Genomic DNA, 15,308 nt, shown 5'->3' with positions numbered 1-15,308 from the left:
GGTCCATAGGCCTTCCAGCTCCAAGTGCTGTGTGAGCCTGGAATAGAGCTGCCCTTTCTGGTCCCTGTAGGAATACCTGTTCAGTCAGGTACATGGCGCTTGGCGCCCCAGGCAGGTAGGAAGCACTGTGTGGGCCTCTTGTCAGGAGCTCCCCCTCCAAGCCAGGAAGCGCCCCTCTTTTGCAGACTCAGAAGAAACCAGCTGTTCTTTATACTTTCTTGCTGGAAACCATCGGCTACATGAGAAACAGCTTGTCCAGGATCAGAATCGCTGCATGCAATCTGGCAGGTGGGTGGCCAGCTTTCCCCCGGCTCTGGGTGGACCTCGAAGGTCACCTGGTTCAAGTCCAAGTGACTGACTGTGACCTAGACCCTGGGGTCTGCAGTGGGGCTGGAACCAGGTCTAACCTTCCCCCTAGTCCCGCATGCCTCACACCTACCTACCCTGTGGCCAGTTGGGCTTCCTCCATGCTGACAGTTCGGTGGCCTATGTGCTCCGGGAGGCCCACCAGCTGTCTGGGGGAGGGGAGTGGCCACCTGCTGGCTGCCCTGTGATGCTCATGGAGAACTTTGACTCCCGTCTCAGGGGTCATACTGAAGCAGATGGCGGTAAGCTACCTGAAGAAGCTGGACTTTGTGGAGTTACAGAGCTGTGAGTAGCATGAGTTTCGATGTCCACTGCCCACTGAGTCCACTCTGTGCAGGGGTGTTACCTGACACACGTGTTTGATGTTGGGGCCAGAGGAGCCAGTGAACAGGGAGGTGGACGCTGAGGGACTCCCCAGGAGAATGACTGCTGGGGGTGGGCACCTTCCAGGTCCTGGTCTCTGCATCTCCCCTCAGGGGTCAGGCCTTCAGGTGCAGTGGGTGGGGGACCAAAGCTAGGAGACATGAGCCCAGGACCCCCAGCTTGCCCAGCTTCTGACTTCAAGTTCAAGGGTCCCGCCCTGCAGTCTGCAGGAGCCTGGATACCAGGTCACTTTGCTTCTGGTCAGCTCACGTTGGTCAGCGCAGGAATGGGGCCCCAGCAGTCACCTGCTGGCCAATGCAGGGCCACTGCCCTGATGGTCACCATGCGCTGACTAGAGTTGGGGTGTGGGTACCGTGGACACATGCTGGCCAGGTCACCACTGTGTCCTCAGTAGTCATTCAATGAGAAGGGTGGGACTGTGACCCCGGCAGTCACACGCCGCTGGGACAGGGTCATGGCCTGCGGAGCAGAGGCCTGATTGTCCCCTTCTGGTTACTCCCAGTGTTCCAGGAGCTCCAGCTGGACGCGGAGCCCGAGGTGCGGCGAGCTGCCCTGGACGCACTCAGGGTCCTGGACAGCTGCACCCAGCACAAGCTCCTGGTGGCTCCCGAGGGCGTCCCCTCGGGGCCCACTCACTGCTGATGCCCCTGGGTGTCCACTTCAGCCTTGACCGCCGTTCCTGTTTCACATGGAAGATATGTCCTATTCCCAGATAAACAGCTCCTCACTCTTCCACTGGGACGGGTCTCCATACACCCCAGAACCCAGACAGTGGGGCTCTGCCTCCAGGCCCTAAGGGGCCTCCAGCCCACCTCCCCTGGTGTGATGTACCAGACAGGCCCCTCACTGCACTGCAAACACCGTGTCCCACTCCTCGCAGGCTGAGGTGCCAACTGCCAGGCCCTGGCTACACAGCAGGGCAGGCTGCTCTTGCCAGCTGTGCCCATGGCCCCCAGGGAAGGGAAAGGCAGACGTCTAGCCCCCCAGTCATCACAGCAGAAGATGGGCGAGCATCCCACAGCCATGCCAGGGCTCAAGGCCCAGTCATCACCTCATGCTTGAGACACCTGGGAGAGGATGCGGATGAGGGCCAAAGAGAAAGTCATGCACTTCTGAGAAACAGCACAGGGCAGGACAGGGGCTCCTGGATTGACTGCCCCCCAACACACACTGCTGAAGGCAAAGAATGAGGGGCTTACCAGCTGCAGCCCCAGTGGACAGCCCGTCCACTCCAGCGGAAGGGCTCAGGCTGCTTGTGCCAAGCGCTCCCCTGACTGCACTGGTCACCTGTGGCCACCTGAGGACTACACTGGAGGACAGCTAGTTTGTCCAGTGGGGTGGCCACACCCATGCCCAGCCACGCAGACACTCCTGGGGCCAGGCATCTAAACTAGAAGAGCAAGGACTTGGGAAATTAAGAGTGTACTTTTGATCAGGGGTGGGTGGGAGTGAGGTGTGTGGAGTTCCGTAACGAAGAGAAACCAGGGAAGAAAGGCTTAAAAAAGAAAGGATTGTTACTTGAACTGTAAATAAAACGCCATAGTTCAACCATGCATCATGGATGGGGGAGGTTATCTGCAATTCTGTCAAGACCGAGCTGGTTCACATAATTCAGTGTATACCCAGATCAGGTCAATAACAAAGCCGCAACTAGGGAGCCAGGCACAGGAGGATGATGTCAGCGACCCCACGTGCAGAACGTGACACCGCTCGTCCTGACACCATCCTCACAATCACGGCCGAGTGGAGCCCACAGGAGGGGCCACTGTGCCAACCCATCTCCTGAAGGCTCTGCCTCTTCTTCAGACCTTTACGAAATTTCCCAAGAAAGGTGTTTCCTGCCTAATGACAACCCGAAAGCACATGTGAGCAAGGCTCCCGAGGACCGCTCTGTCTGTCCTTCTTCCAAGGCAAATGTTTGTCCACATGGTGGTACCGGCCAAAGCAGTCACTCAGTAAAGACCCGCGTTGGGAGGGCAGAGGACTCTCCCCACTCTAGTGATGTCCTTTCCCAGGGACAGGGCCCTTCTGATGACACATATGGTGTGGTAGTTTATGAGGCTAGGACCCCCAGGCTGTGCACTCCTGAGTCCCCACCCAGCAGAACCCACCCCAGGTAACCCAACTCCCAAGCACAGGATCCTAGGTGAATGCACGGTTGTTGGGTACTGTGGAGTCAGAACCAACCTTTAACTGACCCTCCAGAGGGTTTTCAGAGACAGTTAATTACGTAAGAGGAGAATATCCATCTTTCTCCTGCAGAGCAGCTTGTGGATTCGAACCATGTGCCTTTGGGTTGGCAGCCCAGTTCCTTACCACTAGGCCGCCATGGTGTTTCTTTTTTTTTTTTACTTTTGTGCCATGGTGTTTCTTAAATCATGAATTTTTTTGGCAGATTGCCAAGCCTTCTCTCTTGGGAGTCAAACTGCCGACCTTTTGGTTGTCAGCCAAGTGCTTACCCATGACACTGTCAGATCTCTGAAAGACAAAGCCAAGAAACCACCATTGCTGTTGCGTGGATTCTGACCGGAGCTTGAAGGAGTGCAGAGAACCACCTCTGAGGCTTCTTTGACAGGAGCACTCTTGTCTTTTCTCCTGCGGAATACCGGGTGGATTTGAACGGCTGACCTTCTGGGGAGCAGCAAGGTGCTCTACACTGTGCCAGCAGGGGTTCCAAGCAGCTGTTTTCGTTCAAGGATCATCTTCTCCAGGGCTTAAACGGTGGTTTCCTAAAGGAACAATTTTAACAAGATGCAAGTGGCAGGCAGAATTTTTAGACATGTCAAATCTTCAAAGGTAACAGAGAAAAGAGCAAAATAAATAAGAAACTTTATTTATTTACGAAAGGCCACAGAGTCTTGTCTGATGGAACCTGACATTGGTTTTGAAGGGCAGACTGAGTGTACCAGAGTCCCACGTTTAGAATTTTTGAAAAATTAAAACAACATCCACCAGGGCATCACTTTAGTGATTTTTTTCTACTGCAAAAAATCACTTTTCCATCCTGGGTTCTTTCTTCCTGGAGGAGAAAAGGCAAAGAAACGATTTTAGTCATCCTCCTTCAGAACGGCAGGCACCCCTTCCTGTTCCTGCCATTGCCTGCACATCAATATTTGTAAGTCCATGAGAAGAGTAAGTATGTGAAGGAACAGGGGCCGGCAATGCCCGCCCTGCAGTCAGGAGTCTAGGTGTCCGGCTTCACACTGTGACTTGGCCTGTCCTGACAGAATATAGAAGCTACAGGATTCAAGCTCCAGCTCATTTCCTTCTTTATAAAGCCAGCAAATTACACTGGACCACACATCCAACAGAGACGCCATGCAGTCCTGCTCCACCTTCACAGTTCTGCCACGCTCGAGGCCTCGTGGATGTCACTGTCACTCTCTCGCTGAGGGTCTGTCTTCCTTTCTCTCGGACTATTTTATCAGGCATCACATCTTTCTCCAGAATCCGGCCCCTCCTGACACCATGCCCGAAGAATGTGACATCAAGTCCTAGAAGCCCCCAGCACAGTCAATATTCTCCTCTAACACTTAATTCAAACGCACAGATGCTTCTAGGGTCACGGTGTATCTATAGCAGAGCCCCATTTCCAGCTGAAGCATTCTGAAGGTTTCATGGCCTGCTTGTCAAGAGGGTCGCATCAGCAATGATCACAGTGCAAGGAAGAAGACAGAGGTGTCAAAGGCAGTGACTATAGAGCCCAAGAAGGGGCTGGAGCACAGGTGCTGCAAGGCCCAGGGCAAGACCGAGGTAGACATGCTAAAAGTAGGGGTGCTGACCGAGGCAGGGATACTGAGTGAGGTAAGGGTGCTGAGTGAGGCAGGAGTGCTGACTGGGGCAGGGATGCTGGATGAAGTAGGGATGCTGGACGAGGTAGGGATGCTGGATGAAGTAGGGATGCTGGACGAAGTAGGGATGCTGGATGAGGTAGGGATGCTGAGAGGCAGGGATGCTGGACGAGGTAGGGATGCTGAGAGGAAGGGATGCTGGACGAGGTGGGGATGCCAGACAAGGCAGGGATGCCGACTGAGGTAGGGACGCTGACCATGGGTCCCGAGTCATGATGACAGACAGCCAGATGTAACTAGAAAGTCACTATTCAGACCAGTTCTCCTTCCTGTAAATTTTTTTTTTTTTTTTAAAAAAGCTCTGGTTGCTTAGCTGTAAGGAGTTGCACTACCAACTCAAAGGCCAATGGTTCAAACCCACTTGCTGCTCCAAAGAAAGATGGGCAGTGTTCCTCTACGCGATTTGCAGCCTCTGAAAACTCACTAGAGCTGAGTTGGTTCCAACTTGACAGCACACAAAATCACTGATACCTTTGGAGTATGAGTTAGAGTTGTTGTTGATTGCCTTCGAGTCGAGTACGACTCATAGCGACTCTATGAACAAAAGGCCTGAAGCCCCTCTACAACTATCAACATTTATCAAAGTTCACAGTGTTTCCAGAGGCATGTTGTTTAGGAAGTGGATGCCACTCCTGCTTCTAACCCTGTCATAGTATGTTATTGTTGTTCTGTGCCACTGAGTTAATTGTGATGCATAGCGCCCATATGTACAGCAAGTATAAACCCTTCCCTGGCTCGAGCCAGTCTCACTAATTCTGACACACCAAAAAGGCTGGAAATACATTCAAGCCTCACTTAACAGGGTTAGTTTCCTGAGACCAGGTCGTTATGTGCTATGTGAGGGTCAGCGCTATGTGAGGGTCAACACCTGTTTCTCTCTGCTTTTGTCTGAGGTGATGGAGGTGTGGATGCGGACCACTCACCTCCCGCCACTCACTACCCGGCAGGTGTCCCTGGGTAGCATGTGGTGAAGAGGGACCTCCTTCACCATCTCCTGCCTTGGATGGGAATCTTGTTTGTTCTCCGTCTGCCTGGCTCTCAGCTCCTTGGAGTTCCTGTCCCTCCCTCCCTCCCTCGTCTTCCCGCCCTCCAAGCACCTGCCTTTCCCCTGCCTGCCTGGGACCTCCTATCACTCCACACCCTCTGGGACCAGACTGAAGAAATAAACAAACACGGAGGACAAAGAAGCGGGGTGTCCCACAGCCAGGGCCCACGTTCAGAGGTTCAGGGTGGCCTGTGGAGGGTGCCGTAGGCCCAGCTGGGGTCACGTGTGGAGCCTGGACACCGGAAGCACCGCTCAGGAATTTTTTCAAAGCTATGAAGGAGGAACGTCAGATAGATAGTGCTAACTCAGGAGGCCGTGTAAGCCGTTTCGTAAAAGTGGATGACGAGAACAGAGCACCTGGGAAGCCCCGTGAACATGTCACTCCAGTGGAAATGGGAACCGTAACCGGTGCGTTAGCGTTAGGAGAACGTTTAGACAAAGAACACTTACCTAGGCGTCCTGCTAGACTCAGCGAATGGACGTAAACACATTAAAAGCCTTCGCCCACAGAGCACGTTCACAAACGGAAACGTACCTTCTCTTCCCTGTCTCGCTGCAACGTCTGGGTCCCTGGCCGGGGTGTTGGTGTGGCCCTGCACACACACGCAGGGTCCCAGGACCTGATCCACTGTCCACTCACCACAGGGTCCGACAACCTGCGTCTTTTTGCAGGTGAGAGATGGTCCAACCTGTGAGCATGAGGGACGCCTTTCCAAGGGTGACTCTGGCCTGCAGTGGGGCCCGGTGGACTTCTTATACTCCACTGGGGTGAGAACAGTGGCTTCTGGGGGCTTCGGCAGTCGGTGTCAGCGACCCTTTTCCCTTGGAAGGATTTTTTATACGGAGAATCCATGACAGCCCGGTCTGAGGACCACTCCACCGTCTGCAGGCCAGTCGCTGGGCAAGAATCTTGATGGAATCTGTCAAATCTTTCTTTGATGCCACTGTAGTGACTACTTTTCTGGCCTAGATGTATACTTGGTGGTGAAAGGGCTTTGGCGGGTGGCAGGGACCATTTATGGGCCCCAGGGTTGCTTCTCTGGAGAACACTGTCCACTGCCGGTTCCCAGTGGCCTGGGTGCTGTGCTGGGTCAGTCAGAGAGGGACCTCGCTTTGGCAGGCACTCACCCCCTCTGATGGATCCTTTCTGGGGTTTTCCCAAGCCCTCAGGCAGACTCAGTCGGCGGGAGCCCCGGAGGCAGCCAGGGTTTGTGCGGTCACCTCTGTACACGTCCACAGCCCAGGGGCCCACAGGGCCAGGCAGGGTGGAGGGGTCGGGACAGCATTTCTGATAGAGCTTATCAAACTTGAACTCAATCTCGCTGTGGCGAGTCTCCACAAGGCACTGAAGGGTGGTGGGTCTGGACTTGAGTTTTACAGGAGAAATTAACCAATTCAGTGTCATGATTCTGTCCTCCTGATCCAGATCGTGGTCCACAATGAAGCTCAAATGCCTTGACCAAGAGGACTTCCGGGGAGTGACCGTCAGGTCTTCACGGTGCGGGGCTGAGTCGTGCGCCCGGAGGGTGTTTGCTTCCTGCAGAGGGCTCTTCAGCTGCAAGGCTGTGCCGTGGCCAGAACCGCACAGTAAGTCCTTGGGTCTGTGGGGCGCCCCGTCGGGCTGGGAGGGGGGCGAGCGCCGGCGCCCGGAGGCCCAGTTTGCAGCTCTGTTTCTTCCGCAGTACGTCCAGCCCAGCCTGCCCTTGCCCCTGGCCCTCCTCCGCCAACGCCAGTCCTGGGTGAGGACGGTCTTGGTGGAGATGATGCAAGATGGCTGCTTGGCCAGCAGCCGGCTCATGGAGAGCAGCATCCCCTCGTACAGGTCACTGATGGTCACGTCGCAAATGTTCCTGGCCTCGAAGGACTGGCAGCTTGAGAAGCTGTGGCTACTGACCCCGTGGGACACAAGACTGTCATTTCCGGGCACCACTTCCCAGGCAGTGGAGAGGTCACCTTCTCGGAGGGATGGTGCTGGGTTATCGGGGCTCCAGGTGTTCCTTGCACAGACGCCCCTGTCGTCTCCTAGGAGGTAAACAAAAGGGCAGGTGTGTTAGGTGGATGCAGGGCTCAGGGGGCTGGGGACAGGAGAAGGGCCAGGACAGACGCTCAGAGCCACTGACAACAAAACAAGTCCACCGACACCAGCCAAAGGGACCTCTTCCGCTCTCAGCCAGGCTTCTACTTCTCGTAACTACCAAGGAGTCTCCTTTCTGTGAGACGATCTAGGTCACCTGAGCATGTTTACCAGTACAAACAGGCGTTGGGTGAGCCTCTGTAAACAGACTTTTGCAACAGGTCAAATGTGGCACGTATACTAGATAAACAGAAAAGGAAGAAATCTGCATGGATGGCGAGGTAAAATTCTACAGTCCTCTGCTGAGTCAGACCATGGCAGCCCCGCAGGTGCTCAGCGGGAATCCTTACGGGAGAAGATTGCCTCAGCTTTCTCCTACAGAGTGGCTGGAGGATTTGAACTGCCCAACCTTTGGTTGCAAGTCTAACGTCTATCCGGCCGTGACATCAGGGCTCCAGGCTGAACATAAGTAAAACCAAAGAGATCTCACTGCTTAGCAAAGTGCAACAACAGGAAGAGGAAAAGAAATTCCAGCAGCTTTGAACTCGCTGCTCGGGAAGTCCAGCCTTTACGGACACTGTGGAGGGCCCAGAATGGTAGCAGGTGCTGATACGCTGGGCCTGGGACATGAGAGGACACTGATGCAGGCAATGGCCGACAGAGGGGACACGCGAGCGGGACTCAGGAAGGAGGGGCCGAGTGCATGGCAGACACCTGCCGGGGGTGGAGAAGACTGTCCACCAGGGGCGTCCAGGGCAGTGGGGATCCGCCGGATGTCCCACAGAACGCTGCGATGGGCTCTAACACTTGCAGAGGAGAGAAGATTCTACAAGTTCCCGGGGATTCTTTAAAGGAGGATACACATCAGCTCAAGTAGTCAGGAGGGGCTTGGTTTGCAACCCGCACCTCAGGCGTGACCCTCGCTGACCACTATAACCCTGGCTCTCACTCACACTCAAAGCCCGGAGGACCGAGGGCAGGGAGGCCCTGCTGCAGAGAGAAGGCTGGAGTCCACCTTAACTAATGGACTGCATTTATCAAGGGCACCTCTCCGCCTCGTAGAGTGTGTGTAAAAAGCAGTCATTACAAATCTACAAAATCAAGGGCTTTCTGCAAGGACCATCTAGCTAAGACCACACGAGAATGTCCATGGCATGAGGGCGGACAGTGGCAGCAGAAAGACCAGGGAACATTCTGGAATAAGATACGGGTGTCCTGAGAACACGCTGGACAATGTTTGAGCGAATCCCGACTGGATCTATCACGTGGGTACAATGGACGTCACCCACAACGGTCAGTGCTGTACTCACCGAGGGTGGGCTTGACTGACACAGAGCCCAGGGTGACAAGGATGTCCTCTCCAACTCTGTCGTCCACCTGCTGAGAACAAGAGAAAAAGGGTCCTAAGAAAACCTCTGTTGAATGTCCTGTCAGAGAGAACATCTTTACATGATTTTGATACTCGGGGGAGCGCAGCACAAAAACTGGACAATGAACAGGACTACCACAGAACTGAGGTCTTTGGATTATGGGGTCGGTGACAGGGAATGTTCTGCAGGCTGTGAGGAGAACCAAACGACCTGGGTACGGCCTCGGTGATCCTTAGAAACAAGGGTGGGGAGACCGACTCCCACACTTCCGATATGCTACCCGAGGAGCCAGTCTCCTGGCAAAGCAGAAGGCCAGCAGAACAGAGCCCTCAGTGAGCCGGCCCAGCAGTGGCTGCACTGGGGGGTTTAAATACAGCAGCAGCTGCCAGGTGGCCTAGGACACAGGCGCGCCCCATCAATGACACACGAAGTGGTTATGAACCAGGATCTACGGGAAGACACTCAACAACAACAACAACAAAAGCCAAGAGACACATGTACTCTGTATTCTCCGTACCGCCCGGAGTCGTCACGAGATGGGGCTGACGCCATGGTAGCTGATACCAGCGGGCCTGGGATGCTCCCTCCAGAAGCACAAAATCCACGAGGGCTGAGTGACAGGCGCCCAGAGTAACCGAGGGACCCGTGCAGGGAGGCAAACCCAACCCGTGCCCCTGACCTGGCTGTGTCTCCAGTCCCAGACACGATCGCACGACAGGCCTGGGAAGCTGGCTACCTCTGAACGCTTGTCATCCTGTAGCAGAATGTCCACTTGCGTCAGGTACTTCCTCCGCAGCTCATCTATCGGGGGGCTCTGCGGCACGGGGGGCTGGTAAAAACAGAGACGGCAACGTTTAGAGGCTTGGGGCCGGCCGAGCACTGGCGCTGTGGAACGGTCCAGATGAGGACACCTACAGTCACTCTTCCCGCCTCTGCTTAGTCCCTCCCCTCTGAAAGACCTCCTGACTTTTGGGCGCTTACCTTGTAAGAACAGCAAAGAGAAAAGAATTAACGTCTGAAGAACCTGGTGGTCGGGTCACCAGGACAGAAAGATGCTGAAATGACCTGGGAACTTTACATGAGCACAGGCCTCACCACTTGAGGGGAGCGGACACCCCTCTTCTTACGCCTCACACCCTGGAGGCTGTGTCTCAGCTCCCACTTAAAGACCGAGTGGGGTTGGGGCAGGAATCTGGCATGGCAGCAGGGGACCTCACAAGCATATTACTGGGGAAGGGCCACCAGCTTCCCCTTCACTGTTCTTTCCAGAGAACACCTAGTGGCCTGAGCTAAGGACACACGTGGGGCCCTCTGTCCACACCCTGCAGAAGGCCGCTCTTACCGTCAGGGCCATAGCCATAGCTGCCTCATCTTTCCAGTCAAAAGTGGCATTGAGATCATCGCTCTTTGAATCTAAAAGGGAAACTCCAGTCAGAAAGTCCATGCATTTTTGTTCAAGTAGAGTTTCCTTCTCGCTTGGGTATGACCCAGGGCAGAAAGCTCCAGAGGTCCACTGTGCTACCCTTGAGTCAAGACCCAGGCCACCAACAGCTGTCTGTGGCCATGACAGCAAATCCTGTGAGAGCCAGGACCTGCGTGAGATGGAAACCTGCCAGAGAAGGAAAAGGCAGCTCGTTCCCACTAATGTGACAGGAAAGTGAAGATTGCCCTGCCAGAGAGGGAACCTTTCCAGATCTGAGAAAACAAGGCATAGCCGAGAAGCTCTGGCTCACAGCTTTGCCTGCAGTAACCCAAGGGGCTTCCAGAACCTGTGGGCGGTGGAGGGAAGAGTACAAGCTAGAGCTCACACACGCAGGACACACGAAACACACCAGGGCTCACACGTGCACGGAACACACACATGCTAGGACTCATACATGCAGGGCACACGAAACACACTAGGACACATGAAACACAGCACGGCTCACACATGCGTGCACACACACACAGACACACACACCAGGAAACATGAAACTCCCCAGGGCTCACACACACAGGACACATGAAACACACCAGGGCTCACACATGTGCCAGGACTCATACATGTAGGGTACACGAAACACACTAGGGCACATGAAACACAGCACGGCTCACACATGCAGGGTGCACACACACACACACACACACACACACACACACACACACACACACACACACCAGGAAACATGAAACTCCCCAGGGCTCGCACACGAAACACACCAGAGCTCACATGTGCAGGGCTCATACATGCAGGGCACCTCCCCCCAGGAAACATGAAACTCCCCAGGGCTCACACACACAGGGCACACGAAACACACCAGGGCTCACACGTGCACGGAACATACACATGCCAGGACTCATACATGCAAGGCACACGAAACACACTAGGACACATGAAACACAGCAGGGCTCACACATGCAAGGCACGCACATGCATACAGACACACACACCAGGAAACATGAAACTCCCCAGGGCTCACACAGGCAGGGCACACGCACCAGGGCTCACACACGCAGGGCACCACACATGCAGGGTACACACACACACCAGGAAACATGAAACTCCCCAGGGCTCACACACGTAGGACACATGAAACTCCCCAGGGCTCATACACGCAGGGCACACGAAACACACCAGGACACATGAAACACACCAGGGCTCACACATGGAGGGCACACACTCACAACTTGCATACGTGAGCCCCCACAGTGCAGGGTGCTGACCTGTGTGTGCAGCTCGCTGGGGGCTGTCTCCCTGGCTGACCGGCGTCAATGGGGTGCCCTCCACCTGCAAAGCCAATGAAGATACTGTTTCAGCAAGGACACCCCAGAGCTTCTGTGAAGTCCTGCACCCAAAATCACTCTATGAAGTGAGCCGTTTCACCAGCTCCTCTTCCCAGCAAACCAGAAGACAACAGGCCCAGAAGGTTCCAAGGCTGTGATCCTTACAGGAGCAGACGGCCACAGCTTTATTTCCACGGAGTGACAGGTGGGTTTGAACCACCAACCTTTTGGCTAACGGCCGACTGTTTTGCCCATATCACCACCAGGGCTCCTGCTGGCCCAAACCTTGGCGTTAAGTACCTGGGAGTGTTGTGCGCTTTCCTCCTCGATCAGTCTTCCACCCCACACTCTCAATCCTGAAGCAAAGACAGCAAAGTCCCACATTAGTCATGCCACACCGCCTGTGCACCAAAACCAGTAAACGAGAACCTTCAACCACCACGGCTCACAAGACGGCTGAGACTTCGGCTGCGGTGCTTGCGAGGTCTCTGCTTTCAGTCATTAAGGAAAACCGTCAGCTACATCGCCGACCCTAAAGTGCAGCAGAAGCAGTAGTCCCTCAGACACCGAGGGTGACCTACAGCCCACGCTGGACAGCAGTCGAGCTGTTAGGGGTCTACACAGCAAGGACAACCTGTAGCAGAACAAACCCAAGTATGGGGCAAACACCCCATTCGGGAATCAGCTACACCCAACCGTCCATTCGCTAGGTAAGAGAACCACCCCACAAAGGCCACCTGCTCCCCTGGTCTCTGCCAGCAGGAGCAGCAAGGACGGCCTGAAGCAGGATCCCATGAGAATTTAATATCATGTTCATACAATGCCCAAAGTTTATCATCCTGTGTCTCAGATGACGCTGTGGCTGTAAGAAGTGCACACCTGTGCTCAGACCCTGAAGGATGGTAGGTAATATTCCAACAGGACAAATAACAGTCAATGTGAGCATTTAATGACAAGGCACCCTCCCAACAGCGTCACAGGTACTGCCCTTCTCCCTAAAGAGGTGTGAAGCTGCCAGGTAATGGGACATTCCTAACCATCTATGCCTGCAGGGATCATTTCTGCTTACCTACATACATGGTGGTTGTTGTTGTTATGTGCTGTCAAGTCGCTTGCGACTCACAGCAACCCTATGTACAACAGTCCTGAACCCTGCCTGCTCTATTCCCTGCCAATCTCACTGTCTCTGACACACCCATCCCCATGATCCCAGTTACTGACTTAATCCATCTCACCAAGGGTCTCCCTCTCCTGTACTGCCCCTCCAACCTCCCAAGCATGAAGTCCTTCTCCAAGGACTGATCCTGCCTTGCAACATGTCCAAAGTATGTCAGACAAAGCCTCAGAATCCTTGCCTCCAAGGAGCAGCCTGGCTTCACCCTCTCCAGGATGAACTTGTTTGTTCTCCTAGCAGTCCATGGTATATTCAGTACTCTTCTCTAGCACCAAAGCTCAAAGGCATCAACTCTCCTTCTATCATCCCTAGTCCAGCTCTCTTATGCATAGCAAGCAATGGCAAAGACAATGGCCTGTATCACCATTAAGGTGCACCTTCGTCTCCTGACTGACATCATTGCTCCTCAATACCTTGGAGAGGTCTCTGACAGCAGACTTTCCCAGTGCAATTCATCTTTTAATTTCCTGTCTGCTGGTACCAAGAGTATTGATTGTGGAGCCAAGCAAACTGAAGCTGTGAACAATCTCAATCTCATCACCATCTATCATGATGCTGCTAATTGGCCCAGTGGTGAGAATCTTTGTCTTCTTGACATTGAGCCTCAATCCATACTGAAGGCTGCAGTCCTTGGCCCTCTGCAGCAGGTGCTTTAGGTCCTCCTCAGTTTCAGCAAGCAGGGTTGTGTCATCTGCATAACACAGATTGTTGATAAATCGTCCACCAATCTTGACCCCACATTTCTCCTCATAGAGCCCAGCCTCCCGAATAATCTGTTCTATAGGATGGGCAATCTCTTCCTGAGTGACTTACAACCTCTGAAAGTCCACTGGAAAGTCAGCTAGCTGTAGCTTTAACTCACACACTGTCCTCCTCAGTTTCAGCAAGCAGTGTGTGTCATCTGCATAACTGCGGACTATTGATGAATCTACCTCCTATCCTGATGCCACACTTCACAAACCTACAGCTATTTCCAAACGCTACACTTAAAAAAAGAAACACCAACCCCCCTCCACATTTCTAACAACATACACTTGGAATGGGAGATGGTTCATACCCTGGGCTGTCTGGTAGGTCAGCGTGGTCATCTCCACCAGCGGGGCGTCCTCGAAGGGCTGGTCATACTGCAAGAGGGAGGGGTGTTCCATCAGGTCAGAAGTTAGCCCTCCAACCAATCTCTTCATCACCCCTAGTACCAGATTCCGCAGACAGTATAGCTCCTTGTCACACTCTCCTAATACCCGGTCCTCCACCCGCACACCTGGACCCCATCTCTCCTTTTCTTATACCTTTTCTCCGATCTGCCTCGCATCAATCAGGTACCAGGATTCCAGAACCACAGCTCCCATCCTGACCTCAGCCTCCAGCACGTGGACCCTACCTCTTCCCCCTAGTCCCCCATTTCCAGCCAGGACCCCGACTCCAGCAAAAGTCCCGAACCTGCCTTCACCTTGAATCTGTGTCCTGTCTCTCCGGATTCTTGCACGCAGACCCCATGTTCACCTCTTTGCGACTTCCCACCACCTGGCCCCACTCTCCCTCCCTCTTCTTGCTGACACTCGGTCCTGTATCCTCGCATCCCCTCTGCTTGCATCGTGGTCACGACTCCCCTGTTCCCCATGCATCGTGGCCACGACTCCCCTGTCCCTCATGCATCGTGGTCACGACTCCCCTGTCCCCCATGCATCGTGGCCACGAGTCCCCTGTTCCCCATGCATCGTGGTCACGATTCCCCTGTTCCCCATGCATCGTGGTCACGACTCCCCTGTCCCGCATGCATCCTGGCCACGACTCCCTGTCCCCAGGTCCCGAGCAGCCCTGCCCCGCGCTCTGGGACCCCGACCCCGCCAACCCTCGCAGCTGGAGCTGGGGCTGCACCTTCGCTATCAGCAGCCGCATGCTTCTCTGGAAGCGATGGCGGCTGTGCCGCAGCCTCTGCTGCAGAATGGCCTCCAGGTCCGAAGCCTCCGCCATAATGCCCGTGGAGGTCCCCACCCCGGGCAGGCGCCTACGGACGCGCGCGCTGCGATTCAAACCCATTGCTCCGGCCCGCCCCTCGCGCTCGGGCTTCCTATTGGCTGGCGCCGAGAGCTGGGGCGCTGATTGGGTCTTTCAAACGTATTTCCGACTCTTCCGGCGGCGCGCGTGCGCAGAACGAAGTGTCTGCAGGGCGTGGGAGAGCCGGCCTCCTGCTTCTAGCTGCCGGGTGTTAGAAATTGCTGGGAATCCTGGCAGCTCGGTGTCCTTACCGCCTGGTGTCTGGGAGCAATCTGCAGTTAAC

General features: G+C 54.6%; 2 protein-coding genes across 2 annotated transcripts in view; one reads left to right on the top strand and one right to left on the bottom strand.

Annotated features, from left to right (window-relative positions):
• The window catches only part of MROH2A (maestro heat-like repeat family member 2A), a 56,459-nt gene extending 55,067 nt beyond the window's left edge, over positions 1-1,392 (top strand). Inside the window, exons 39-41 of the mRNA XM_006893523.1 lie at positions 186-288; positions 586-651; positions 1,253-1,392. Coding sequence (XP_006893585.1) covers positions 186-288; positions 586-651; positions 1,253-1,392 — 309 coding nt within the window. The remainder of the gene's footprint in view (positions 1-185; positions 289-585; positions 652-1,252) is intronic.
• A 391-nt stretch (positions 1,393-1,783) lies between these two features.
• Positions 1,784-15,001, bottom strand: HJURP (Holliday junction recognition protein). The gene is made up of 10 exons (XM_006893522.1): positions 14,906-15,001; positions 14,085-14,151; positions 12,154-12,209; positions 11,794-11,857; positions 10,433-10,503; positions 9,770-9,919; positions 9,031-9,097; positions 6,775-7,668; positions 4,547-4,739; positions 1,784-1,817 (listed from the first exon to the last, which is right to left on the bottom strand). Exons 1-10 carry the CDS (start codon positions 14,999-15,001, stop codon positions 1,784-1,786), a joined length of 1,692 nt encoding a protein of 563 aa, XP_006893584.1.
• Between the last annotated feature and the right edge of the window lie 307 nt (positions 15,002-15,308).

The sequence above is a fragment of the Elephantulus edwardii genome, unplaced genomic scaffold (assembly GCF_000299155.1).
Source record: "Elephantulus edwardii isolate Elephantulus edwardi_28Jun2011 unplaced genomic scaffold, EleEdw1.0 scaffold00127, whole genome shotgun sequence".
Taxonomy (NCBI): domain Eukaryota; kingdom Metazoa; phylum Chordata; class Mammalia; order Macroscelidea; family Macroscelididae; genus Elephantulus; species Elephantulus edwardii.
Note: the sequence above shows the minus strand (reverse complement) of the source record. Positions and strands in the feature narration are given on the sequence as shown.

Coding starts and splice junctions, on each gene's coding strand:
- HJURP (XM_006893522.1), bottom strand. CDS start 15,001: ATGGCGGAGGCTTCGGACCTGGAGGCCATTCTGCAGCAGAGGCTGCGG. Junction 12,210..14,084: donor GACCTACCAGACAGCCCAGG/GTATGAACCATC, acceptor TCTTTGCTTCAG/GATTGAGAGTGTGGGGTGGA. Junction 9,098..9,769: donor GGGACTGGAGACACAGCCAG/GTCAGGGGCACG, acceptor TGTTCTCAGCAG/GTGGACGACAGAGTTGGAGA.